The 27695-nt window shown below is 40.9% G+C and overlaps 1 protein-coding gene across 1 annotated transcript in view; it reads left to right on the top strand.

Moving 5' to 3' along the window:
* Positions 1-9753: 9753 nt before the first annotated feature.
* Positions 9754-27695, top strand: part of STAC (SH3 and cysteine rich domain) — a 943669-nt gene continuing 925727 nt past the window's right edge. Inside the window, exon 1 of the mRNA XM_085607561.1 lies at positions 9754-10117. Coding sequence (XP_085463687.1) covers positions 10010-10117 — 108 coding nt within the window. The 5' untranslated portion in view covers positions 9754-10009. The remainder of the gene's footprint in view (positions 10118-27695) is intronic.

Here is a 27695-nt window from a genome sequence, read left to right as displayed (position 1 = left end):
TACTGGTCTCCACTCAAATTATCCAGAATAAAGGACAGTGGAGAAGCCAAATGTTTGAGATGCGGTGCCCAAAAGGCAGATGAAATCCATGTTTTTGCTTCCTGTCCCATGATACAAGAATTCTGGGGTAACGTGCGCAAGACTCTGTCCAATGCCTTGGGCATTGAGGTTGAGGTAAGCTCTACTCTTATTTTGTTTGGCACTGTATTGACGCCTGAGGGGGTGTTAGGCTTCATGGGGATGCAGAATAAATTGGTGTTTTATCTTATCCTTTTGGCAAGGAGGGAGACCTGTAAGTTATGGTGTCGGATGGTACCCCCAACATGGAGAGCCTGGTGGAATTCAGTAAGATACTATAGAGATGTAGACCAGAAGGGTAATGTGTAAAGAGAAAGAACAGAGCATGGGTTATTTTTTTTAATTTGTTAGATGATATAGACCCTGATTAGTCTACTTTACAAGGTCCAATGATTATACCTCTTGGTCAGCTCACGATGTATGCTGTGGTCGGTCACCGTAAGAACATCAGCTGGGATTGGAATTTCCAAGTTATATGCAGCAGGGGTGGATCAGGCCGAGAGGTTGCTATAGCTACAGAGGTGATATGAGGATATAAAAAAAAAAGAAGACAGACAGGCTCAATCCACACTCTGGAGTTCCTCGGGTAAGGGTTTAAACTAGGCCTCTAACAATACTGCCTTTCAAAACTTAAACAACTCACTCTCCTAGCCAAAAAAACAAGTGCTACAATCACTTTTCAAACACAGTTTAAACACTAAGAGCAGATTACTGCAATCTCAGAACACATTCTGCTTCGCCTCTAAGGTATAATATGTCTGTTTCTTGAGAGCAGGGTTAATCTTGTTTCACTCACTTGCTCAGACAAAAGGGAGCTGGGGTGGATTGCTTACACACAGATCTGAGCACAGATTATGGGAGAAACTTGGTGGGAAATTCAGGCAGTCATGGGCAGGTGGAAAACAACAGATTTTGAACTAAAAGAGCCCACAAACAAGTGAAATGGAAGCTGTCACGGGCAGGTGCAAAATAACAGATTTTGCACTACAAAGCCCATAATGCAACAGGTAAATTTGGGCAGTCACTGGCAAGTAAAACTTCAGTTTTTAAAACTATAAAGCCAACAAACAAAATAGGTGATAATGAGGCAGTCATAGGTATGGGAAAATCGCTTTTAAAGTTTCAGGAAATAGAGAGCACAAAGTCTGTCTTCTTACCACCTTCTGGTCCTTGGTTCACTGCAATGTTGGGCACAGGGAAGCTGTAGCTCACAAAATGGATGGTGAATCGCTTGAGGTTCCCCCAACAAACCTTAAGGGGCCTAGGCAGGTGCAAGAGGAGGGCTCAGGGTTGCTTTGGAGCTAAGAAGCCAATCAACAAGCTCAGGCTGCAGACAGGCTCAATTCATACTCAGGAGTTCAAGATTGAAATGCAATATTAGAAATAGGGTTTCTGGTTGGCTAGGGTCCGCACCTCAGCCAGGCAGAACCCACCACTCTAATCAGGGTAAGGAGTGTCACAAATATCCCATAACACCCTTTTGAGAGGACCCTGAATAATTCTCTTGGATGACAGAAGGTTAGAGAGCCACCCCACCCATGGATGCCCCGGAGACCAGGTTACCTACACCAGGGAAGCCAGGTGCATAGGGGTGAAAAGATGCCGGAAACCTCCATAGATGACAATGGAAGACTTGGAGAAAAGTGCCTCTTAAGAAGAAGTTTAAGAAGTCCAGTGGAATCCAAGGGTGGATTCAACAAGTGAAGAAGCTGCAAGCAGAGAAGACAGAGTCTATGCCCCTCAGGAGTGACCAGGAGGCACAGAAGATCAATGCCCACAGATGTCAGATGGTTCAGACGAGTTGACGGTGACCTTGTTGCTGCAGCTGCGAGGACCAGGTGATGCTGAGGTAGACCAGGAGCCAGGCACGAGCTGTCCCAAGTCAGATGTTGGTAACCAGGGGGTTGGTGTCTGGTGGGAGAACCAACAAGCCTTGGTAGCTGCAACTGGATTGGAGACTGAAGAAGGAGTAACGTTGTGACCAACAAGGTCCAAGGGACTCACCACAAGCAGGAGAGTCAGAACAGGCCCCAAGCAAGCAAAATTGCCCACCGAAGCAGAAGAAGACCCTCAAGAGGACCCACAGGCTTGAGGGAGGCCAACAGTGCAGAGGATGTGTTAAGGATGCTGTACTTGGCAGGAAGAGATGCTGGAGACTGGAGCTTTTGGTAGCCTGAAGTTCTCTGAAGTGAATAGCCAACAACCTGTGGCAATGGCAAGTCGACAAGGTGCACAGGTGTTTAGTCCCAGCAGTTCCAATGAGGGATGCTGACCTCTGAATTCCAGAGAGGACAGGTCAGGCATCGAGGGAGTTGCAGAACCACAACCTGTGTTGCTAAGCCTTTTGAAGTCCAAGGGACGTCAGGAGCAGCAGTCAGGTCAGCTTTGTTGCGATGCCTGCAAATACATAGGAGTGACTCCTTAATCTAAGGAGATTACTTTGGGTGTGCTTAATGCCCACAGGTCTGGTGAAGATCCTGGAAGAAGCAAAGACACAGACAATAAAAAAGGCTTGCAAAACACCAAGGCCAGGAGCAGCAGGAGGCTTCCTAGGTGCATCTTAGTTCCAGGTGAAGGACAGCAAAGTCCAAGTGCCCAGATGGTCGTAGAGTGATGTGGCTTCAGGCTTGAGTCTTTTCCCCTCATGAATATAAGGAACCACCCACAGGTAAGTCCTTAAGTACCCTAGGGAAAGGCTTAAACTGGAGTATGCAAGGAGGGCACCAATTGTACACTTCAAAGCAGTCTAATGGTGCTGTCAAGTGCCCCCACCCAGCCCAATAAACTAAGTCCTGTATGGGAGGTGGTCTCACCTCCTTGTGACAGAAAACCTATTGTTCTACCTTCTCCTGCTCAAGCTTGGCTCAGCAGCAGGAGGGCAGAATTGTGCCTGTGTTCGGCAGCAGCACTAGCTTGCTGTCAGACCCTGAAAGGCTGTTATCAGTAGTACAGGGGGATACCCCAAAGGAGCCCCCCAGTACATGGGATTGTACTTCCAACACTGAATTCGATGTTGGGGTATGATTCCAACATGCTTGATACCAAACATGACATGGTTTGGTGTAGCCACTATATAGTTAGACATCTCATAATGACTGAAGTCCACTAAGGGCCTTATGTAGGTAAATTACATTTACCGATTCTTAAATACCGAATTTTACCGATTCAGTATTTATGAATCGGTAAATGTAATGTAGGTAAAAAAATACTGATTCGGTAAGTGTCGGTATTTTAGAATCGGTATTTACCGATTCGGTAATGGTAACCTGTATCTCATTGATTCCTATGGGCCAGGAGGCCCATAGGAATCAATGGGAAGCCAGTTACCATTACCGAATCGGTAAATACCGAATCGGTAATGGAGGGAGCTCAATCAAGGGTGGCAGGGTGTCACATTGACACCCTGTTGCACCCCTGATTCCTGCATGTGTGCACATGTGGCACACATACATGCCCTGAGGGCATGTGTGTCTGCCACATTGCACACATCTAAGGGCCACATAATGCCTTGACTGAGACATTCGTCATTTACCACCAACTTTCAGTTGGTGGTAAATAACGAATCCCCACACCCACCACACACTCCCCCTACATCTCCTTTCTGTATTCGGTATTTACCGAATCGGTAAAATTACCGATTCGGTAATTTTACCGATTCGGTAAATTACTGAATACAGAAATGATCCCCCTACATCTCAAAAGCCTAAATACCGGTCGGTAACGGTATATTTACCGAAAATCGGCCGTTACCGACCGGTATTGGGCTACCTACATATGGCCCTAAATGTCTTAAAATGGCTGACTGCACTTACAAAGCCTGGAGAATAGACTCCATGGTGTCTAGGGGTGTCCTGCTCATGCAGGGGCACCCTCACACTTATAACCAAGCACCCTACCTTCAGGACTGAAGAGCCTATCATAGGGGTGACTTATAGGTTGTAAGTGCAGTGACCTCAGAAATAAGGAAACAGGTATCTGTTGTGAGAGGTGCAAGCACCAACTCAAACAGACTTCAGTAGCAGGCCTGTAGTCACAGTTTAAGTGGACTCCCATGGGTGGCACAATTAATGCTGCAGCCCATGGGAGACCCCTGGTGTACCAGTCCCCTGGGTACCTTAGTACCATGTGCTAGGGGCTTACAAGGTTACAACAGTAGCCAATTGTGAATGTACAGAAATACTTACCATTATCAACTAAGGGAGAAAGCACAGTGACTTGGGTCCTGATTAGCAGGATCCCAGTCAGACTACTCAAAATCATAGTGACACCAAACAAAACGTTGGGGTAACCATGAAAGCAGATCCTACTTTCCCACATTCATACATCTAACATCAGAATAGCAGAGCCTGCTACATGTCAATTATGAGGTGCATTGATTTGGCAAGGATATATGGGGGGTTCAATTCTGTAGACTGATGGTGTCATCATAGGTCAAGGTACATTGACAAGCTGCCAGGAAAATTTAGTATTGGTGTCCTAGACAAGGGGGATATTTTAGACAATGCATCCCTATTCTGAACTGCACCACAAACTGATATCCCATACTATTCATAGGCTTCTCATGATGCTTCTCTAAAATTTCCTGAACCATGTACCACTATGCCACTACTAAGACCTTCACAAAACTCTCATGTGCTCTACAACGTATGACATTCACATATCTATAATTCACTAAAAATCTGACCATCAACGTGAACAGCTTTACCCCTAATGGATGAGTATAGAAGCATTGAGATAGACAGGAAATGACAGCAGTAAGGCTGCAGGAAATTACATCAGTAATTAACGCAGTGACAAAACGACTCAAAGTGAATGCAAGAGGACTTTCAGGCTATTCAAGAATTATCACTGGCAGCATTGTGAGTGAAAGTAGATGGTAAAAGGAGAGTTAAAATCAAGTGTGCTAACGGAGAATCACACCTGAGGGTAGACACAACACTTGCATATTCACTCTTGCATTATGCACTCGTCTCAGTGGATTAAACAACTGCTCCATGGATCGATTTTAAAGCTACATGCCACTAATGCCTTAACTGTACATAGTCATCAAACAATGGAAATATGCACTGGTGCTGCTGTCATGAATCTGTTCTGCACTGAAGATAAGCCTGACATCCAGCTGCCATAAGAGTAAAGCTTGTTTTGTTGTTGGCTTGTAGATATTTCCCAATGAATATAAGAATGTACTACTGCTGTTCAACATGTACCCTTTGAGAGTGGGAAGCTTCCACTGCTGCTTCCCAAATAATATTGCTCTGTCTGGGAAGGAAGCTTGCAGTGTTGTCACTCTGCTGTACCTATTCTCTGCACAAGGGAGTATTCCACTTTGATTGTTGCATGTTTACCTGGTATTTGAGAGAGAGAGCTTGCATTGTTGATGCTTACCTTGTCACTATTCTTCATGGAAAGGCGACTTGCAAGATTGTCGCATATGTTGCACAAAGGGACTTAACACAGACCTATGCAGTTTCTGCATCATAAGGTGGCCCCACTCCTCAAGGGGACCCCGTTTAGTCTATGGCATATGGATATCTGTGAGATATGGAAGTATCAGTGACCTTCATTACATTCTCTAATAGTCTGCCATCACTTTACATCTACCACTGGTTGCACATCTGATTGTGTAACAAAATGTCCTTCACCTACTATTGCTGCCACTTGTCTTGTACTTAATATTCCATGTGAGAAGCTTGCACTGCTGCTGCACATTCTGTACCTGGTTGTTTGTTAGTGAAGCTAGATGTAAACCGTTTCACTATACAGAAGCCAAAATAATCATAAAAGTCAATGATTATTGGACAGTGTAAACTAAAGAGTTCACTCTTACAAGCACAGTATTTGAAATGGACCAGTTTGAAAACAAAAATACACACATAAAGTGGCTCCATTTTATGTGTGACTCCTCCTGAAACTCTGGCTCTTAAGCTAACATCATTTTGCATGTTAAGCTATTTAAGCCTAAAATACCTGTGTTAAAATCAAAACCACAAGCCACAAATAGCAACCTGTTGGTTGAAAAGCCACAACTGACTGATGGTATCAAATAAGCTACTTGGTAGCCTTGTAAATGCAACATAAGTTTCAGTTTGTGAGTGGTTAGCTTTTTTCTTTGGAGGCAATCACTGATTAAGTAGTCAAGTGGGAAGAGGCCTGAAATGACCTTTTAGGAACAGACGTGCATTGCCATGCTAATGGAAAGTATTAACACTTCTCTAAAAAAAAGTGGCATACTAAAAAATGATGTTGCTCAGAACAATAAAAGCCAACATGAAGCATGGATATATCTGCAACCTCTTTACCTCCTGTGCTTAGGCTGTGCAGCAGCAACTGAATCTACCTGAAGAGACAGACAAGAGAAAAGAAATCCAGTGTGCTGGCTCCCTTTTTCTTGAGTGCAGCCTAGTGTCTGGAGTGCTTCGAGCGCTGCTCCTGCAACACCTCTCTATGACATGCACCTTGCTTTGAACAGGTGCAATATGTAATGCAGGTGCTGCACCGTCAGTACTATTATTGTTACACTTTTAGTATATCCAAGTGTTTTGAATAAAAATAGTGTTTTTTTTAATTGTAATGATTTTAATTGCTCAAATAATACATATGTTGGACCTTGCCCTTTCTGCAGGGTCAATCCCATTTTTGTTGGCTTTAGGACTCTGCTGCTAACCAGTGCTAAAGTGCTTGAGCTTTCTGCTCTAAACAGGGTAGAATTTGCCTTCCCCAATTGGCCTATTTAATTTACTTTTAAGTCCCTAGTAAAGGGGTACTGCATGTACCAACTGCCTGTAAACTCAATGCTTCTAGCTATAGAAGAAAGCCATAGGGTAGGCCCCTTCAGCCTAGACGGCAGGGTGCAGTTTATTTAAAAAGTTGGACATGTACTTTTTAAGTTGTACATGTCTTGGTAGTAAAAAGAAACTCTTACATTCGTTTTTCACCACTGCTAGGCCTGTTTTTACTATAGGATAACATTGGGGGTACTTTATTACGTTTAATAAGGTGTAACTTCCAAATGGGAACAGGTAAATAATTCATGTTTGGTGTCTTTGGAATTGTAATGAAAAATCCTATCCTATGGTAAAGTCGAATTTTAGATTACAATTTTGAAAATTCCACTTTCAGAAAGTTGGCATTTTCCTGCCTTAGCCATTTAGTGCCTGCAGTCTGTCTCTGGGTCACATGACTGCGTGTAGCTGACAGTTGGGCTTTGTGTAGTCCTCCTACACAGCCGCACACAACAGAGAGCTTAGTTGTCCCTGGATGGGCCATCACTGGCAGGATGGGAGGGAGGAGCTGGGCACAACCCTACTTACACTTGAATAGGCTGTGTCCTGCCTCCACACAAAGGGCTGCATACCCCCTGTAGTTAGCCTGGAGCCATAGCAAGGAAAGCAGGATGCCTGTGCCTTTCAAAGGGAAACCTCTTGAAGCTTCTCATACTTCAAAGGCAGAACTGGGTATAAATATTGGGCCTCAGACACCAACTCTTCAGTACACTTCTGGACCCATGGAGACTCTTTCAGAAAGAAGGTCTGTTGTACTGCTGAAAGGACTGCCACTCTGCTGGATTTCTGCTCTGAAGAATTGATGCCTGCTGTGCTGACCTGCTGACTGCTGCTCTCTTGCCTGATTCAGAAGGGCTGTACCTGCAATTTGAACCCTTGACCATCAGAGTTACTCTAAAGGCTCATCTCTTGTAACCAGCACCTGGACTCTGCAACTGGGAGTTCTAACCTGCCAAGTGGTGCCAACCCAGTATTGGACCCTTGGAATTGTGCCTGAAGGTGCTCTGGCAGTCCATCTGTGGATCCAGCAGAACCGATATAACCCCTCTGCTGTGTCCTCTGCAGCGTTATGCAACCCTGAGCAGAACCTATGCATCACCTCTGCTGCGAGGACTATCGTAGTGCAACGACTCTTCATCAACCTCACAGCAAGCATCAGAACCACTGCTTTGCGAAGCTTCACTGACACAGGCCCTCATACCACAAATCTCTTGTGGATGACAGCCTCGACGACAAAGCAGGTTCTTGCATCGGAGCCTCACAGCTCTTCAAGGAACTGATGCCACGCCTCAACTGCGTGACACATCCTCAGCTTCAGACTTCACATCGCAAGCACTCAAAGGAATCCTCAGCGAGAAGTCAGGACCTTCTATCGCCGCTCCTTAAGTCCTCAGAATCAACGCATCACCTCGGCTGCGAGACGCATTCTTGGCGCAGCACCATCCAATGCTTCGCAACCAGGATTCAAGGCACTATGTTCAGAGGGCCTAAATGGGTCCGGTAGCTGGCCCGCACTCCATTGCAGCCTGCCTGAACTTGTGACTTTGTCCTGGTCCAGCATGATCAGATAGCCACAGTTGGTGCCTTGTGCTTTTCGACTCTATTTTTACTTAAATCTTTAAACCTGCATATCTCCGGTTCTACTTATTGGACTTTTGTCATATTGATCATGTTTTATTTATGAAAATCTACTCTATTTTTAAAAATTATTGTGGAATCCATTTTGTGGTGTATTTTCTTTTTATTACAAGTTGAAGTGTTGTACAAACACTAAGCACATTGCCTCTAAGTTAAGCCTAACTGCTCTGTCCTAGGCTAATAAAGTGTTAATTTGGGGCTTACTTGTGACTTCACCCTGACAAGGATTGTGGTTGATACTTGAGTAGGGTATTACCCCCCTAAACCGGCAACCCAATTTCTTACAAAATATTTTTGCACTTTTGCAACTCCAATGATGTACTGGTAAGGTGTATGTTAGGTATTTCCTCAAAGTGCATTGGGAGACGGATGTGTCAAACTCAGGGGCAAATTCCATTTGATCTGCTGCAAAAGGTTTCTGTTGGATCCAGTTGAAACACATTTACCTGTCTATATTAAGCTGTGCGGTCTAATAGATGAATTAATTCTACATGCTCTTAATATATTTAAAGTTACAGTTATTTCAAAAAATATGTCTCACTGATACGGACGAAACAAAAACCAGTCAAACAGCAGCCACCTCCTACTACTCCGTATCGGCCTAAAAACTTATGCCACAAATAGCGTATTATTGTTCAATTTGAAGCACTGACTTCTATTTCCAGTAGAATGGAGGCCTTCGGTTTAAGAAGTTCCAAACACCATCGCGTTTAGACATCGCTGCCAGACCTAGTCTGATCTTTCCACAGCAAGCTACTGGAATATGAACAGACTGACGTAGGTTTCGGGTATTTTTCCATAACAGGCGGTGGAGCTGGAACTATTTCAGAGTGGAGGTGCTGAAATCACTACTTTAAAGAATAGGAAAAAGAGCAACCCCAGCCCTTGAGCACCTTACGGGTGCAATAACCCGCAGCACTCCTAGTTCCAGTCACTCTGAAAGTGGAACATTCGTCCCAGAGCATAGACGAAGCAATGCGCACACTGCGCGTGCCCCTAGATATCCCACTGCTTTGCGAGACATAAAACTTCCATAGGGTAAAGCTAGCTGCAAGACCATTCATTGCCCGGGCTCACTTCTCCTCACTACGAGCTGATGACAGCGGCGCACGCTCACGCGAGCCATCCCAGGCATTCGCAGCACAACTCCTCCTCTCTGCCTCCTCGTGTGTGAGCGTCTCGAGCGCTCTGCCCCCTCTCCTTTCCATCACGGCAGATGACAGCCAGCGCGCGGTGCGGCTCCGGGCGCTCCACTCAGGCACGAGAGTGGCACGCAGAGCGCTGACCTACACTGGGATTATTCAGCCCCTTACCTTCAGAGAGACAGACGTGACTGAGACAAAGTGGGGGAGGGAGCAGAGGGGTTTAAGTCTCCTTCAGCATAGCCAGGCAGAGAATGCAAAGTGCATGCTTGGCTGATAAACACAGGATACAGCGACGCGCTCGAACCCAAGGGGGTCGTGTTTTATCCTTTTTGAGTGTTTGCACGAATAGTATCTAACGGGGTGAAAATGATTCCTCCTAGCTGCGTGATGGAAGACAGCGTGGAGCAGGAAAGCGAGATGGGATGCGCCGACCAGCCGTCCTCCCCAGCTTCCAGCATGAGCCAGGAGTCCAAGGTATGTCACTTTGTCAAGCGCGCTCTTTTCTGCTGCTTTTTGTGGCTGTGTTTTGAAATCTAATTGTGTTGGTAAAATCGGAGCAAGCTGTGTCAGTGGCAGGAATTTGGCATGCGTCTGAAAAATAGTTTCAGTGCCTGACACATGTTTGACTTGTGTCGTTGCGCACTTCTGTACATGGGCGCAGAATGCCAGGCTGTTGTTGAAGTATGTTGTTTATGTTAGTGCAGTCGTCTGATAATAGCCTTGGGCGATAGGTCAAAATGGGTTGGACTCCATCCTTCAACAAAGCCCACATCACTGACGTGCAAAGCAGGGATATGAAGGCATGCTGATAGCATCCCAGCAAAATAACTCATTTTCAGCTGTCGCTCCATACTCGGGGAGAACTGATCTTGTATATATCTGCAATAGAGGCTGAGAGCACAATGGGTGTGCGTGGTATTTATCAGTCGAAAATACACTGTGCACACGAGGCAGAGAAGCCCGTCCGGCAAGACCTTACTGTTGACTATTATTTTCTAAATGTGTTTTTGCAGAATTCAGTTTTTGCGTCTAGCTTTAAGGGAAATGGACTACAATGTACTTATTAAGAAGAAAATCAGGGAACATTCTATTGGTTAAATACAAAAATATGAACAGAAACCAATGGATATCATAATCAGACACCAATAAATAGAACGACAATCCAAGTGGAATTTTCACCACTTCAGTTCAACATATTTCTAAATAAACAATATTCTGCAACAGCTCCCTGCTTAGACCCTTTGGAAGTGTTATGTTCCTGTGGAACTTGCACGAGGGTGAGTCAAGGCTAGCACTGTAAACACTTCAAAAGGCACCGTGTCTCTCAATCACAGAGCTGCATTTGGCGGTCTGGCTCTAAAAGAACAGTGTCCCCAGTGCTTGGGCTCCCTATCATCCCACTAATACATAGGCTGAAAGTTTGCTAGCCCTTATCAGTGTTACTTTTGAAGGCTGCTGGTACTTAATGACACTCTTAACTGGTGACTGGGTGATGAAAGTCCATCATTCTCTCCTCAGCTGTCATCTTCTTTCTGCGTTGGCCTGACAATGGGTTCTTCAAAGAGTGTTAGAAATCACATTCTCTTGGCGCTAATCCCCTCTCGAAGCCATAAATCCCCTCAGCTTGATTGGGTGATATTGCTGCTAATCTTGCCAAAGAGCAAAAATAAAGTACATATAGAGGCAGCAAATTTACTGTCTGTTAAAATATTCTCATTGGATTTTCCAAAATTCTTTAACCCCATTCAAGGCTCTGGGTATCACTTTAAATCACACATGCGCATGCCCAATTTTTAAAAGGAGAAGTACCAGCATCATTATCTTTGATGCTCAAACAAAATATTAAACAGTTTTTGCTTTCTATATCTCTCATTTTGTGAACCAAGACCAAATATCCTGATTATGGTTATTTTATCATACACCATCTCACTTGTTGTTTAAACTTATTTTCAGTGTTTGACTGACGAATGCTGCTGTTCTACACATAAAGTAGTAACATAGATGTGTACTTTGAAACCGCTAATATAATATGTGTAAGACCTAAAGTCTTTTGCAGATTTAAAAAATAAGGACTTAAATTGCAAGGAAAGTATTGTTTTCGCATCTAGTAGGCACAATTATGATGTTTTTTAATGGCTGATTCTGTAGATCTGCTGAACCAGAGGGGTCAAAAACTATGATTACAGGTTTACATCATTAATTTCAATGACTCTCATTGTTGACCATAAAGGATGGAATGAATGAAACCTGTGTCCTGCAAACTGCCTGCACAAGGTGTGGCACATTTTAATGAGCAGCCCCAGTAATATGATGTACAGTGACATTTATGTTGCAAACGAGGTGAATTAGTAGAATGCAAACTTGGAGAATTTTCAGGAAAACATTGCTTTTGTGTGAGTTTGTTATAAAAGTTTCTATCCCATTCTGAGAGCTTTCTTGTGAGTGTTCGTACTGTGGACATGCCTCATTTCCAGTTGCCCTGCAACTTGATCTCAGAATGGCAGTAAAGCGCTTTAATTTTCCTGGTAACAATGAAGACGTATAATTTGTCTCTGTCGAGCTTTAGGATGACTAACCTCATTTTGTTTATTCTGACCCAAGTCAGAAAGGAGAGATACATTTAAACATTACATTCACTTCATGTCTTTTCATATTTGGTATTTGGTTCTTCATTGTGGGTTCCCAAAGCTATGCAGGTTACTCACCGACTTGCCATGTCACTGGCTGACTGACTTATTCACTCACTCACTCACTCATTCACTCACTCACTCACTCACTCACTCACTCACTCACCCACTCATGCACTCACCTTAAATAATTTTACACAGTTCCTTAAGAAATGACACTCAGATCTATATTCATGGGTTATTAGGAGAATACGTTTATACAAATATGCTCTGAGATGGGTTGAATATATATCTTGTATGCAAATTAAAAACAACTGACAACTTTCTGAAAATAGGTTGCAACACTAATGTATTGCAGGGAATTCTCTCTACCAATGGTTTTCCTCAGTGGTTTTGCTTTTATTGCCATGTGTTTTTTCCTGATGCTCAGATTAGCAAGGCGGGCATTGGCTCATGGTCTGATGGGCCTCTGGCCGAGGCCAGTTAGTAGGCTGTTATTTTGTTGGATTAAGCAGTCCAATCTGCCAGGACCGTCCCCATCTCCACTGTAAGTGCACAACGTGAGTTTGCTGTTGCAGCCTTTGTATACATATACCAAGCCACGTCAGGCTAGCTAATTGTCGGAGTGTTGAGTTTTAACGGGGTAAACCCATATAAACCTACCGACCTGGGTCAGTAATACAATATGCTCTAGAAATGGTCGTGGTAGTACTTTTTTGTAAAAACACATACAATACAAAAAGCATTCACCGCTTGGAGCCTAAATATGATTCAAAAGACAGGAATTTAATTCCATGAATAATGCAGGTTATTAAATGCAATATAAAGTCAAAGCATTAAAGGTTAGCAACACAGTTGCTCCAATCAGTAGTAGTGCATTCAATATTTACAGTGCTCTCATTGTGAAGAAAAGGAAGGGTAGGGTCAATGGTAGTGAGTCAGTGGGTGAGGGACAGGGTAAAGGTATAATGACATATATACATTTGTTGTTACATAGAACTGGACCCTTCCTGCCTAACATAGGCCAGTTGTTCCCATGTATGAGCATAGCTCAGAAGTACATATTGCTTTAGTTGTTCAATTCTTTGAGCTTGCGGACAGGTGGTAGATTGTCTACGTTTCGACCCCTTGGATATAGAGGGTGATTTATTCCTCACATTTGGGTCTTCGTCAGGGCATGGCTGGGAAGAGCACTTAGGAATAATCGAAATAAGTGGGGTCAGTGTAGTGGCGGTGTGTGCATAAGGGGTGAATGCTAGTAGAGGTGAAGTGACTGTCACCTACTTGTAGAGGGAAGGACTGTCAACGTATGTTCCCTTGTGGTCTATCAAGTAGCTCCTGAAATCTAAAAAGATACAAAGTGTCAATGTAGCAGAGTGGTGTTGGGACATCTCACTCTATATACGTTATTAAGGGTAAAAGAGTGGAAACTAACTCAATACCAGTGGTTGCTGACGGGGTAATGATTCTGCCACAGCAAAGACTAAATCAATATCAGGATCTGTTAATAAAGGAGAAAAAGAGGGGTCCATTGGAGGAAACACTCACTTGTAAGCATAGACATAGTCAGGTGGAACAGTGTGTCTTAACTATGAGCTGTCCCTGCTCTGAAATGGATATAGCGTCATGGAAACCCACAGGGTGATGACCCCTGTGTCATGGGAAATGGTTAGTGCAAAAGCGCTGTTGAAGTAATTTCCTTTGAAGAAGGTATAACAACTGGGGTGGCTGTGCAAATGCGCTAGATCGCTGCCTCATATAAATGAAGGAATTAAATCAAATCCTTGTTTTTAAAAAAGGAAACAAAAGAATACCGCGATAATGCACTTTGAGTTATATTTACTACAAAGTGAAATCTCAAGTCCATTAAACCCTAATTATCAAAGACAGTTATTTTAATATAACATAATTTAGGGTCATTTAAATCTGTGGTATGAATTGTTATGTTCGGTCTAGTGCCATTGAATATATGACCTCCTATTTGTATGTGTTGGTACGTGCGGATTCGTTATATTGATGATCTCTTCGTTATATGGAGAGGATCAGAACAAGAGGCTGAGAACTTTATTGAGCAATTGAATAAGAATCCATACAATATTAAACTCACATCCACCATAAGTTGCTACAGTATAGAGTTCCTAGATACTCAAATAGCTGTATGTGGGGGTAAACTCACCACCAGTCTCCACAGGAAATCAACTGCAGGGAACAGTCTTCTTCACGCCCTCAGTGCTCATCCAGAGGCACTCAAATGGAGTATACCTTATGGAGAGTTTCTGAGGGCTAGAAGAAACTGCAGTACCAATAAATTGTTTGAGGCTGAACAACAAAGGATGGTAACCAGATTCAAAGAACGTGGCTATCCTGAATGGGTATTGACTAACGCCATGAATAAAGTTAAGGATACCACCAGGGCCAGCACCCTAGAGGAGAAAGATAGCATTTCCCACAAAGAAACTGAATCCAGAGTGATCACTACCTTTAATCAGGACTCTAAGAAAGTTCGCAAAGTTCTGGCAGACAATTGGAGGATATAGAAATCTGATCCCATTATTGGTTCAAATATCAATGACAGGCCCCAAATCACATTCCGCAGAGGTAGAAGTTTGAGAAATATCCTGGTCAAAGGGGACATATCTGAAACTATCAATCGCAATGTTCACAATTTAAAAGGGTTTTACCCATGTGGACACTGCAGAGTTTGTAAAACTAGTCAGATGGTGAAAGAAATAGGGGTCCCAGGGAGAAGAAACTATACCCTAACACAATTTCTAACCTGCAGCACTAATTATGCTATATACGTATTAGAATGTCCCTGTAAATTACGGTATGTGGGCAGTACTGTCTGTATGGTTAAGAAACGGGTACAAGAACATCTCCGTGCCATTACCAATGTTGATCTACACTATCCCATCGCCCACCACTTCTAAGAGAAACATCAGTCCAACAATGCACTCTTGAGATTCTATGCCATCGAACAGGTAAACATAGGAAAGAGGGGTGGCAATAGGGAACTCGCGTTAATACCACAGATTTAAATGACCCTAAGTTATGTTATATTAAAGCACTGTCTTTGATAATTAGGGTTTAATGGACTCGAGATTTCACTTTGTAGTAAATATAGCTCAAAGTGCAGAAAATGGGGAGTAAGTATTACCTCTTGTCAAGTTTTGTGGCAAATAACCTGCAAATATAGCAGGAATAATGAATGTATATCTCTGCCCGTATGCTAACAATAATGCAATCATGGTGAAAACAGTTTAAAAAGCTTTTTTCCTTTACCATTCCAAGATGGTGCTCGTTTTCCGAGTTTACTAATAGATAGATTGCCAGTGCATCCTTTGTGTTTACTTTTGTTTACTAAAGCACGTCCTATTCCTATTGTGACTATCATGTGAGCAAGACACCATCGTGTGTTGAAACGTGTAACGAAGGAATAAAAACCTGGTGAAATTATCTCTCCCGAGTGCGCATTATACTTTCTTTTGGATTTGCATACTACTCACCGGCTTTAGGGTGTCTGCCGGTAATGCGCCACCCGACTATGGGATTGACCCCAGAAGGACCCTCAATGTGCATGTATATATATATATATATATATTCACTGAAAAAACCATAGGTTTCAGGCATGTTATAGTTAGGAATTAGCATTTAAAAAACCTTAGAAATTCACTGAAAAAACCATAGGTTTCAGGGGCGTTATAGTTAGCTGGACTTTTCACTCGTACAAAACCATTGAAATTCCCCCGTTATAGTTAGTTCGGCTAACTATAACTCGCGCGCCCGCAATGCACTGCTGATGACGTCACATATTACATCACTCATGACATGGTCAGTGACATCACTAATGACATCACTGATGACATCTCAAATGACATCACTGATGACATCACTGATGACATCATCCAGTGAATGTGTGTTTTTCTGAAAATTACGTATGTTTTATATATGTATATCTCAAGGTCGATGGAAGAATAAATGGGTATATAAGTGTCTAAATGGATGATTTGTTTTTGAAAAATTGATTGTATAACTGACTGATTAAGTGTATTTTAGTGAATACATGGCTTAGTGAGTAATGTTTAAATATGTAAATATCTGTATCAGTCTCTCACTTTGTGTATAAGTGGCTGCATGGGTTGATGAGTAGCTACATGAGTGTCTATATAGGTTATTAGTTGTTTTTTTGAGTATCAGTATGCATGTCTGAGTGTCTGTATGGTTCGGTGAGGGGTATTACGTAGTGCATAGGTGCATGAATGAGTGACTCACTGTTTGTATGTGTTGAAGACAGCATGTGTGCAGGACTGTATGGGTGGATGAGTGTGTGCATGGGTGTGTTAGTGAGTGAATGACTGTCTCAATAGTGTCTTTTTGAGTAACTACATATGTTTTAAACTAGTATATGTGACTATTGGTGTATATAAGTGAGTATATGTGAGAGTGAGAGACTGAAAGAGTTCCTGTATGAATAAGTATGTGTTTCTATGAGTGATTGTTTAAAAGACTAACTATGTGTAAGTTTCTGTAGAAGTAAGTGTGGTGGTGTGTGTATAACTGTATATGCAAGTAAATGGATGCTTGATTCGTTATTAGCATGAGTGACTATGTGTGTGAGTAACTCTATGGATGAGTGCTGTTGTGTAACAGGATGTATAGGTGTATGAGTACATATGATGAGTGAGTACATGTATGAGTGACTGTATAGGACTGTTGGTGAATGAGTGGATGTGTATATGGATCTTAGAATTACTGAATAGGTTGTTGTAACTGATATTGGTATGTTCATTGTTTTGAAAATTTTAGTTTCTATTTTTGAATGTGTGTATCAAAGGTTATATTAGGGGGAGAGGAGGTCTGCCACTCTATCACAAGGATGATGTCATCAGTGATGTCATTTGAGATGTCATCAGTGATGTCATGAGTGATGTCACTGACCATGTCATGAGTGATGTAATATGTGACGTCATCAGCAGTGCATTGCGGGCGCGCAAGTTATAGTTAGCTGAACTAACTATAACGGAGGAATTTCAATGGTTTTGTACGAGTGAAAAGTCCAGCTAACTATAACGCCCCTGAAACCTATGTTTTTTTCAGTGAATTTCTAAGGTTCTTTAAATGCTAATTCCTAACTATAACGTGCCTGAAACCTATGGTTTTTTCAGTGAATTTCAAAGGTTTTTTAAATGCTAATTTCTAACTATGTCTACAGAGATAGGACATGTGAAGAAAGAAGAAAAAACGCACAGAAAGAAAAAAAAGAAATGCAGAAAGAAGCAACAGAAGTCCTCAAAGACGAAGAAATGTGCAGGAAGAAGGATAACATGCAGAGAGAACAAACAGAAGAGCAGAAAGAAGCCTTGTTGCAAAATCATCCTGTACCCTCAACTTTTTCAGATGGATACTGGTGGTAACTGAGTCTGACTAACCAGTCCTAGAGCCAGTGCTATGTTAAAAGACACTCAGAATACAGTGAAAACACCTACATACACTAGGGAACACTATGCGTTGGGGTCCCCCTGTGACCAGCATAACCTCCTCTCTAAGCCCCTAGTATATAAGAGGACAGGGGATTAAAACTACCTCATAAAACGCGCCACAGGGTGTGTTTGCACACGTCACCTCAGGCCCCGTCCCCTCACTTCCCCACTGTGTAAACACGCCCTGTGGCCATTTTAAGTTGGGAGATTAAGTCCCCTTGAATCCTGAGGGTCCCTAGGATCCAACTAGACCACTAGGTACCTCCAGTAAGCGCCACAGAGCTACGTTGAAGAGAGAGGGGCACGGCCTAGACCACCTCTCTGCAACGCAGCACAGTGGCGCTTACTGGAAGCACCTGGTGGGATATTTGGCCCTCAGGGACCCTCAGAATTGAAGGGGAATTAATTCCCCAATTTACAACTGGCCAGGGGGCGCGTTTGCAGAGTGCTGCAAGGAGGGGGCATGGCCTCCAGCGCAATGCCGGTCTTTTATTTTATTTTTTTAAGAAGGAGGGCTGTGTGGCCCCCCTTCTTTTTCTAATTTACTCGCCCTGGGGACCCCATCCCCCAGTGTCTGCGCCCTAATTTTTTTTGTTGAAAAAAAAATATTTGGCCCTCCCAAGGCCTTAATCGGCCCCGGGGACCCCAACCCCCAGGTCATGGCCTTTTTTAAAAAAAAAATCTTTAGGAGGGGGCTGCGTTGCCCCCCTCCTCAGGCCACTTATGGCCCCGGGGACCCCATCCCCCGGGGCCGGCCTTTGTTTTTTATTATTTAAAAAAATATATATATTTATAGAAACACCTAGGACATGCTGGACAAACCGTATGTACCTATCACCATGACGATTTGCGTGATATTCATTAAAAGGTGACTATGCATAGAATGAATCCACATGGAATCTATTTACACCGCTAGTGAAGCTCTGACGTGTCTGACGCCCTACCGTGCCTAATCCCGGCGCCCCTGCCGGTGGGTACTCTCCAAGTAGACACCCTTGTTGTTTATTTATACAAACATGGGTAGCTATTGACGGGCACATTTAATATACACGCACACCAAGCCATTTAAAGGGGATTCAACAAAAATTCGACCAAACTATGCAAGAAACCCCCCTCACGGTTAATAAAACACACATCCACCGCCGGATGTGTAATACTTTTTATTTTACTCTCTGAAAAGGAGACAAACCTCACTTGAGTGTCACAGCGTGCTCCTGGCTGAGCCCAATGCTGTGTTACACCCACCCGTGCCCGCCGAGTGCCACACACCTCTGTGTTGTATTCCACCAGCTAGTGCATATGCTATGACACTCTCTAGCCCATGTGCACTGTAACACCACCCTGTGAATATGTCATGGCACACTTGCCTTCGCACGGGTTATATTGCCCCATCTAAGATGCTTTCCTCGATGCCTATGTTATAACGCACAGCGCTATGCCATACATATTACAATCTGGGATCCATATCTTTGTCACAGTGCATATGCAACGTTACACTCCCCAGCACATATTTTATATTACAGCGTTAGAGACTAGTTAGGTTACACAACACTGCCCTGTGCATATTACACTCCAAGGCGCATATCGCATAGCACACGCTAGTGCCTGTGCTATCTCGCGCTCTCCAATGAATCTGTCATTGCACACAATGTATTGCATATATATATTGTTTCTATAAATATATATATTTTTAAAATATTAAAAAACAAAGGCCAAAAATAAACAGAAAGTACCAAACCAAAACATGATTTGAACATTGTTATGTAAACACAATGCAATTCGATCGTATCAAGTGATTTACGTAGGTATACACCATTTCTAAATCTAAATAGAAATAGTCCTCGTAGGTTACCAAAAACAGTTACCCAAGTGGGTGAATTTAATACAATGTGGTGCCAGCTTTATAAACACCTACAAATATGTTTAAATACATTGAATTGTAAACTGGCAATCTATTTGACTATAAATCAATTTTGCTCAAACCTCATTCGAGTGTATTTACAGTATTACTGTAAATACACTCGAATGAGGTTTGAGGACTATTTCTATTTAGGACTATTTCTATTTCTATTTAGATTTAGAAATGGTGTATACCTACGTAAATCACTTGATACGATCGAATTGCATTGTGTTTACATAACAATGTTCAAATCATGTTTTGGTTTGGTACTTTCTGTTTATCAGTGAGAAAATGCTTCAAATAAGTACATTATTGTATATGTAATGTTATTCATTACCTATTCCAATATGGTGGCGCACATAACTGCAATCTCAAGGCCACACCGTAGTCCTTCGTTTGTATTGTCATTATGATTTGCACTATATCACATGATGCACGTAAAATGTCTGACGACCCGTGACCAAGGAACTGTGGTTCTGAAACGCGTCGGGGATAGTGTTTGTCCTTGCTTTAAATCAATAAAGCACGCTTTTGAAAGAAATTGGGGCTCGGCGCAATCTTTGAATTAAGAAGGATTGTTTGGATTTTCTGGATATTGAGGGGTCGCGACCCTGCCGGTAGCCCGCCACCACGTAAGAGGCAGAGATCAACCTCGAACGAAGGTTTGAAACATATATATATATATATACATATATATATATATATATGTATATATATATATATATATATATATATATATATATATATATATATATATATACTCAGCATAGGGTTACGAACGGCTCAACAGCAACCACACTGCACTCCAAGGGTTTTTTTCATACGGCTTTCTTTATTGATGAGTTCACATCAACGTGTTTCGATGGCCTCTCGCCACCTTGTTCACAATAGTGAACAACCATTTGTTTAGCTTTTTTAAAGAAAACACTTGACACACATAACATAGATGAGGGACTACCAAATTTCATCAGCATGGTAAAAGGTAGGGAAATACTGGCACCATTTTGTAATGATTTTCACTTCATTACATTCTGCCTGTTTTCTCCATTGTCACTCTAAAAAAACTGTTTTAACACAGTATTTTCAACAACATGGATACATATTGTTTTATCATAAGTGTTTTTACATGTAATTACTTAATAATCACATATAACTTTATGTAAAAATCAAATATTAATACATTTAATCTTTCATCATATTTACAAGATAATCAGCAAGTGCTTTTTATTATATTTCTTGTTTTTCTTCTCCCATCTTTCTACTATTGGTTGGGAACCATGCTATTTCATTAAAGTGCATAAATATACCATTTCCTATTTTAATTATTCATTTGTTCACAAAGTGCTAGTGCTTATTCAATGTAAACATATACTTTAGGTTCAGATCTCTCTCAATAAAGTGCTAGTGCTTCAAGTAAATCAATGTAAACAATTACCACATTAATATTGATTATTACATACAGTACTGCATAACATTAAAAAATGCTTATGTAAAATATGTACCTATATTACTTAAAAAATAGAAAAATTCTATTTTTTCAAATAAAAAATCACTTCAAAACATTCTTTTATGGGAAAGTTATATTCTCTAAACCTATACATTTAAAAGATTTTTTCATTATATATATGCTCCTAACCCAACCACCACAAAATATCTGAGTCCCTCTTTACATTTAAAAACAATTTAATTTCCTCTTTAAACAAATAGTCCATTTAATGTACGGCAACTTTTTACTTCAATATTTTTCGGGAGGGGTTTATTCATTGTTATCTTTTATTTCCCTCTTTCCTACTTCTTTCAGTTACTTTGACTTTTTTCATTTCTAAATTCAATTTCTTTGGCAACCTAAGCATTCCTTAATACAGACACGTATGTAGGTCTTCATCTACATTCAAGCCTTGTGGTTCCCTACAGTCGAACTCCAAGATATAATAGGTTTCTAGTTTACGGAGTTCCCTCTCTCTATCCCCTCCCTGTCTTTTCTTCGGGATCTCTGCAATACAGCTGTATTGTAGACCTATTGGATCACTTTGATGGAATGTTTCAAAGTGTCTTGCAATTGGATAAGTTCTATCTTTATTCACAATCGCTCTTCTATGTTGCAAAACTCGTTGGAACACTGGTAAGGTGGTACTCCCTATGTACATTTTTTGGCAGGGGCATTGTAGGGCGTAGACCACAAAACTAGATCTACACGTTAAAAAGCCTCTAATATTGATGGTTTTATTATAAGATGTCTTAAAATGCGTCCGATTTACTCCATGCTGGCACGCCCTACATTTAAAACACTTTTTAAAACCCATTTTCCGTGTCAACCATGTGGGTGGTCCTGATTTCTTAGTTTCAATAAATTCACTTTTCACAATACGATCCTTTAATGATTTCGACTTACGAAAACTGATCTCAGGATGTTTTTTCATTTTTGGGCCAAGTATTGCATAATTGTTCACCAAATGCCAGTGTTTATTTAAAATAGTTCTGACTTCTTTGTGGTTTTTATTGAATGTTGTAATAAACCTGCAATCACTTTGTCCTTGTTTGAAGTTTCTCTTTTTCCTTTGTTCTGACTTTGAGGGTTCAAATAAAACGTTTTTCCTATCAAGTTTTCTTGCCTTTAGGGCTGCCCCCTTTATCACATCCTGTGAGTAACCTCTTTGTAAGAATCTTTGACTCATTTCCTCTTCAACCTTTAGATATTCTTCAAAGCTACTACATGTCCTCCTAGCTCTATAAAACTCACCAAAGGGGATACTTCTAATTAAAGGGGCAGGATGAGTGCTCCCAGCATGTAAGATCGTATTCCCTGAGGTGGGTTTCCTAAAAACAGTTGTTTCTAGTTTCCCATTGGCTGCTTTTACTCTTATATCCAAAAAGTCTATACAGGATTTGCTATATTGTCCAGTGAATCTCAAATTAAGTGTATTGCAATTTATCTCATTAATAAACAATTCAATTGATGCTTCCGTGCCCTGCCACAGCACGAAAACATCATCAATAAATCGTACCCATAAGAGTATATTGTCATTCCAATGTTCCAATGACGGGCCCCTGAGCACCTGCTCCTCCCACCAGCCAAGATGTAAACTAGCATATCTGGGGGCTAAGCAGGTGCCCATCGCTGTCCCCTGTTCTTGTTGGAATATTTCTTCTCCAAACAAAAACATATTTCTGGTTAAACACCATCGCATCATCTCTAAAATCATTTAATTCTGTTTGGAAAACCTCAAAGATCTTCTATTTAGATAAAATTCAGTCGCCTTTAGACCATCAGTGTGTCGTATGCTCGTATAAAGAGTGGTAATATCAAGCGTTAATAACAACATACTACTCTCATCCCATTTTATATCAAATATACATTAAAAAAAAACAGTAGAATCCTTGATATAAGAGGTTAAGGTCTTCACTATAGGGTTAAAAAAATAATCTATATACTTTGAAGTATTCTCAAAGAGACTTCCGCATGAAGAAATAATAGGTCTTCCTGGGGGTGAAACAGCATTCTTGTGGACTTTTGGGAGCATATAAAAAACCGGGAGAGTTGGATTATTTTGTTTAATAAATTTATACTCATCCCAGTTTAATAAATCCTCTTCCTTCCATGCATTTAATCTGGCGCGGAACTGTTCTTCTACCAAAATAAACTCTTGCATATCAATCCTCTTATAACATTCAATATTATTTAATTGAGTAAGGGCCTCTTTTTTATACAGTTCTCGTCCCCACAATACAACGTTACCTCCCTTATCCGAAGGTTTCACCAATACACCATCTTCCTTAATTAATTTCTCCACTGTTTGCTGTATTGTTACTTTTTTAGGATATATTTTCTTTTTTTGTTCTGCTAAATTACTATATAGTAATTTCAGATCCTTTGTAACACTTTCAGAGAAAACGTCCAAGTTATCTCGCGCTGTTTGTGGTAAAAACTTAGACCATGGTCGAAATGGTGTATGGTCACTACTCAATAACACAAATGTTTCCTCTTTGTTTGAAGTTACTCTCTGCGAAGAGTCTATAGAAACACATTCATTCTCATTGCAAAGTTCCATCAAGTCACCAAAGATTCCAGCATCCAAGGCATTTAGGCCGCTCAAGTCTGTTATTTGAACAGTTTGAGCCCGATCTATGGGGGATTTTTCAAATCGCTTATTAGCAAATATTTTGGCAAGTTTTAATTTCCGTACATACTGGTACAAGTCCATTCGACTATGGGGATAATTAAATTCATTATCGTCACAATATGATAATCCCAATTTTAACACAGATTGCTCCTTCGTTGTCAGATTAATAGTGCTCAAATTTATAATGGTCTTGTCCATCTTCATTGCTTTGTCGATTTCTTTGTGTTGGAGCGCATAGAGCGTTTTACTTGCCATTCTGGTGCTCCTCCTACATCCTTCTCCTCCCCTTCCTTGTTTCCTCTTCCTGCACCTCTTCCCCTTCCGTGACCCCTCGAAGGTCGATGATCTGTTTGGAGTTCCATTTGTAAAAAACGGAATTCATCTGTTACTGCCAGACGAACATCGCTTGGCCCCTTTCTTCTTTGTTCTTCTGACTCCTGCTCTGAGCCTGTGTCGGAGCTAAGCTCGCTATGTGTGGCATCTTGTTGCATCGCAACCCCACTTTGAATTTGCTTACGTCTAACAGAATCGAATTTTTTGGCAATGGTTTATATTCTTCCTGCCTCATAATCGAGCCGGTCGCGTATACATTTCGTGGCCTTTCTGTCCTTGATGCGTTTTTCATATTTCTCAAGTCGTATTTTTAAATCAGCTTTAAACTTTTCTATTTTTCCTTTTTCTGCATGTTTCTCAAAGATAACATTTAGTTCTTTGATTTTTTCCACCACTTCTCCACGTTCCTTCTCTGCATATTTTAATAATATGCGCATCATATTGGTTGAGCTTTTGGCACTATTCTCCGCCCATTCACTCAACATATCAATATGGGGGTTCTCATATGTGGGCGTGATCATAATTCGCAAGCCTCTTGGGACTCTTCCCACTTGTAAATACTGCGTTAGGGAGGCCACCTCCCACCATCGAGATATTTCTCTTTTCTTTAGTTTTTCAAAGTCATGTAACTGTTTTGTAAATCATTAGCTCCTCCCACATTGGGAGCATTCCTGCTCTTTTCATGTGTTGTTATCGTATCTTCAAAGAGCTTTTTAGCTTCCTCCTCACGTGCCGCACATTCATCATCACTCATTTTAACTGCCGATGTATTCCCCTTGTCTTTTCACACTGAGCTTATAATCACAAAAGTTCTTCCTCTCGTAACAGTTCAGTGTGTCGGATTCGGCTCCTGAGCCCTCCAACTTTTGCCACGCTTACCGGAGCCTCTTGTCGGGTGTTTTTACTTCTTCCGCAATCCTCCGATCGCGAAAATCGAAGAAAACCTTTTCCCAGTCTTGGCTCCTTTCTCCTTTCCAAAAGCCGGCAATATCCAAACGAGGTCACGCAGGGGGCACGCCTGTCTTTCAACAATATACTTCGGATGGGTTTCTGGCGTGCTTCCTTAACGTCGATGGTGCAGATAAAAAGACGGCCGCCCCGTCTTTAAACATTCAGCATAGGGTTACGAACGGCTCAACAGCAACCACACTGCACTCCAAGGGTTTTTTTCATACGGCTTTCTTTATTGATGAGTTCACATCAACGCGTTTCGATGGCCTCTCGCCACCTTGTTCACGATAGTGAACAACCATTTGTTTCTCTTTTTTAAAGAAAACACTTGACACACATAACATAGATGAGGGACTACCAAATTTCATCAGCATGGTAAAAGGTAGGGAAATGCTGGCACCATTTTGTAATGTTTTTCACTTCATTACATTCTGCCTGTTTTCTCCATTGTCACTCTAAAAAAACTGTTTTAACACAGTATTTTCAACACCATGGATACATATTGTTTTATCATAAGTGTTTTTACATGTAATTACTTAATAATCACATATAACTTTATGTAAAAATCAAATATTAATACATTTAATCTTTCATCATATTTACAAGATAATCAGCAAGTGCCTTTTATTATATTTCTTGTTTTTCTTCTCCCATCTTTCTACTATTGGTTGGGAACCATGCTATTTCATTAAAGTGCATATATATACCATTTCCTATTTTAATTATTCATTTGTTCACAAAGTGCTAGTGCTTATTCAATGTAAACATATACTTTAGGTTCAGATCTCTCTCAATAAAGTGCTAGTGCTTCAAGTAAATCAATATAAACAATTACCACATTAATATTGATTATTACATACAGTACTGCATAACATTAAAAATGCTTATGTAAAATATGTACCTATATTACTTAAAAAATAGAAAAATTCTATTTTTTCAAATAAAAAATCACTTCAAAACATTCTTTTATGGGAAAGTTATATTCTCTAAACCTATAAATTTAAAAGATTTTTTCATTATATACATGCTCCTAACCCAACCACCACAAAATATCTGAGTCCATCTTTACATTTAAAAACAATTTAATTTCCTCTTTAAACAAATAGTCCATTTAATGTACGGCAACTTTTTACTTCAATGTTTTTTGGGAGGGGTTTATTCATTGTTATCTTTTATTTCCCTCTTCCCTACTTCTTTCAGTTACTTTGACTTTTTTCATTTCTAAATTCAATTTCTTTGGCAACCTAAGCATTCCTTAATACAGACAAGTATGTAGGTCTTCATCTACATTCAAGCCTTGTGGTTCCTTACAGTCGAACTCCAAGATATAATAGGTTTCTAGTTTACGGAGTTCCCTCTCTCTATCCCCTCCCGTCTTTTCTTCGGGATCTCTGCAATACAACTGTATTGTAGACCTATTGGATCACTTTGATGGAATGTTTCAAAGTGTCTTGCGATTGGATACGTTCTATCTTCATTCACAATCGCTCTTCTATGTTGCAAAACTCGTTGGAACACTGGTAAGGTGGTACTCCCTATGTACATTTTTTGGCAGGGGCATTGTAGGGCGTAGACCACAAAACTAGATCTACACGTTAAAAAGCCTCTAATATTGATGGTTTTATTAAAAGATGTCTTAAAATGCGTCTGATTTACTCCATGCTGGCACGCCTTACATTTAAAACACTTTTTAAAACCCATTTTCCGTGTCAACCATGTGGGTGGTCCTAATTTCTTACTTTCAATAAATTCACTTTTCACAATACGATCCTTTAATGATTTCGACTTACGAAAACTGATCTCAGGATGTTTTTTCATTTTTGGGCCAAGTATTGCACCATTTTTCACCAAATGCCAGTGTTTATTTAAAATAGTTCTGACTTCTTTGTGGTTTTTATTGAATGTTGTAATAAACCTGCAATCACTTTGTCCTTGTTTGAAGTTTCTCTTTTTCCTTTGTTCTGACTTTGAGGGTTCAAATAAAACTTTTTTCCTATCAAGTTTTCTTGCCTTTAGGGCTGCCCCCTTTATCACATCCTGTGAGTAACCTCTTTGTAAGAATCTTTGACTCATTTCCTCTTCAACCTTTAGATATTCTTCAAAGCTACTACATGTCCTCCTAGCTCTATAAAACTCACCAAAGGGGATACTTCTAATTAAAGGGGCAGGATGAGCGCTCCCAGCATGTAAGATCGTATTCCCTGAGGTGGGTTTCCTAAAAACAGTTGTTTCTAGTTTCCCATTGGCTGCTTTTAGTCTTATATCCAAAAAGTCTATACAGGATTTGCTATATTGTCCAGTGAATCTCAAATTAAGTGATTATATATATATCAAGTAAAAGCAAGCCGTCTCAGCACATCCAGGTCAGTGGATAGAGATGACGCGAATCCAAAAAATCAGGCACAGGTAAATTTATTTAGTTAAAGAGCCAGCAAATCTGATGCGTTTCGGGCCATTGCCCTTGTTCACAGATAGCCAGATCTTGGCCCGCCATTTTTTAAAATATGCTTAGAAAACACCATGTGATATAATAAACATAAACAAAGTACTCTCCATAAACTGTTCGTGTTACAAGTCAGTAAGTCTGTTTTCTAAGCGGTCAGAAACCCGTTTTTTGACTTTTGCCGATTAATGTGAAAC

This window comes from Triturus cristatus, chromosome 5_2 (assembly GCF_964204655.1).
Source record: "Triturus cristatus chromosome 5_2, aTriCri1.1, whole genome shotgun sequence".
Taxonomy (NCBI): Eukaryota; Metazoa; Chordata; class Amphibia; order Caudata; family Salamandridae; genus Triturus; species Triturus cristatus.
Note: the sequence above shows the minus strand (reverse complement) of the source record. Positions and strands in the feature narration are given on the sequence as shown.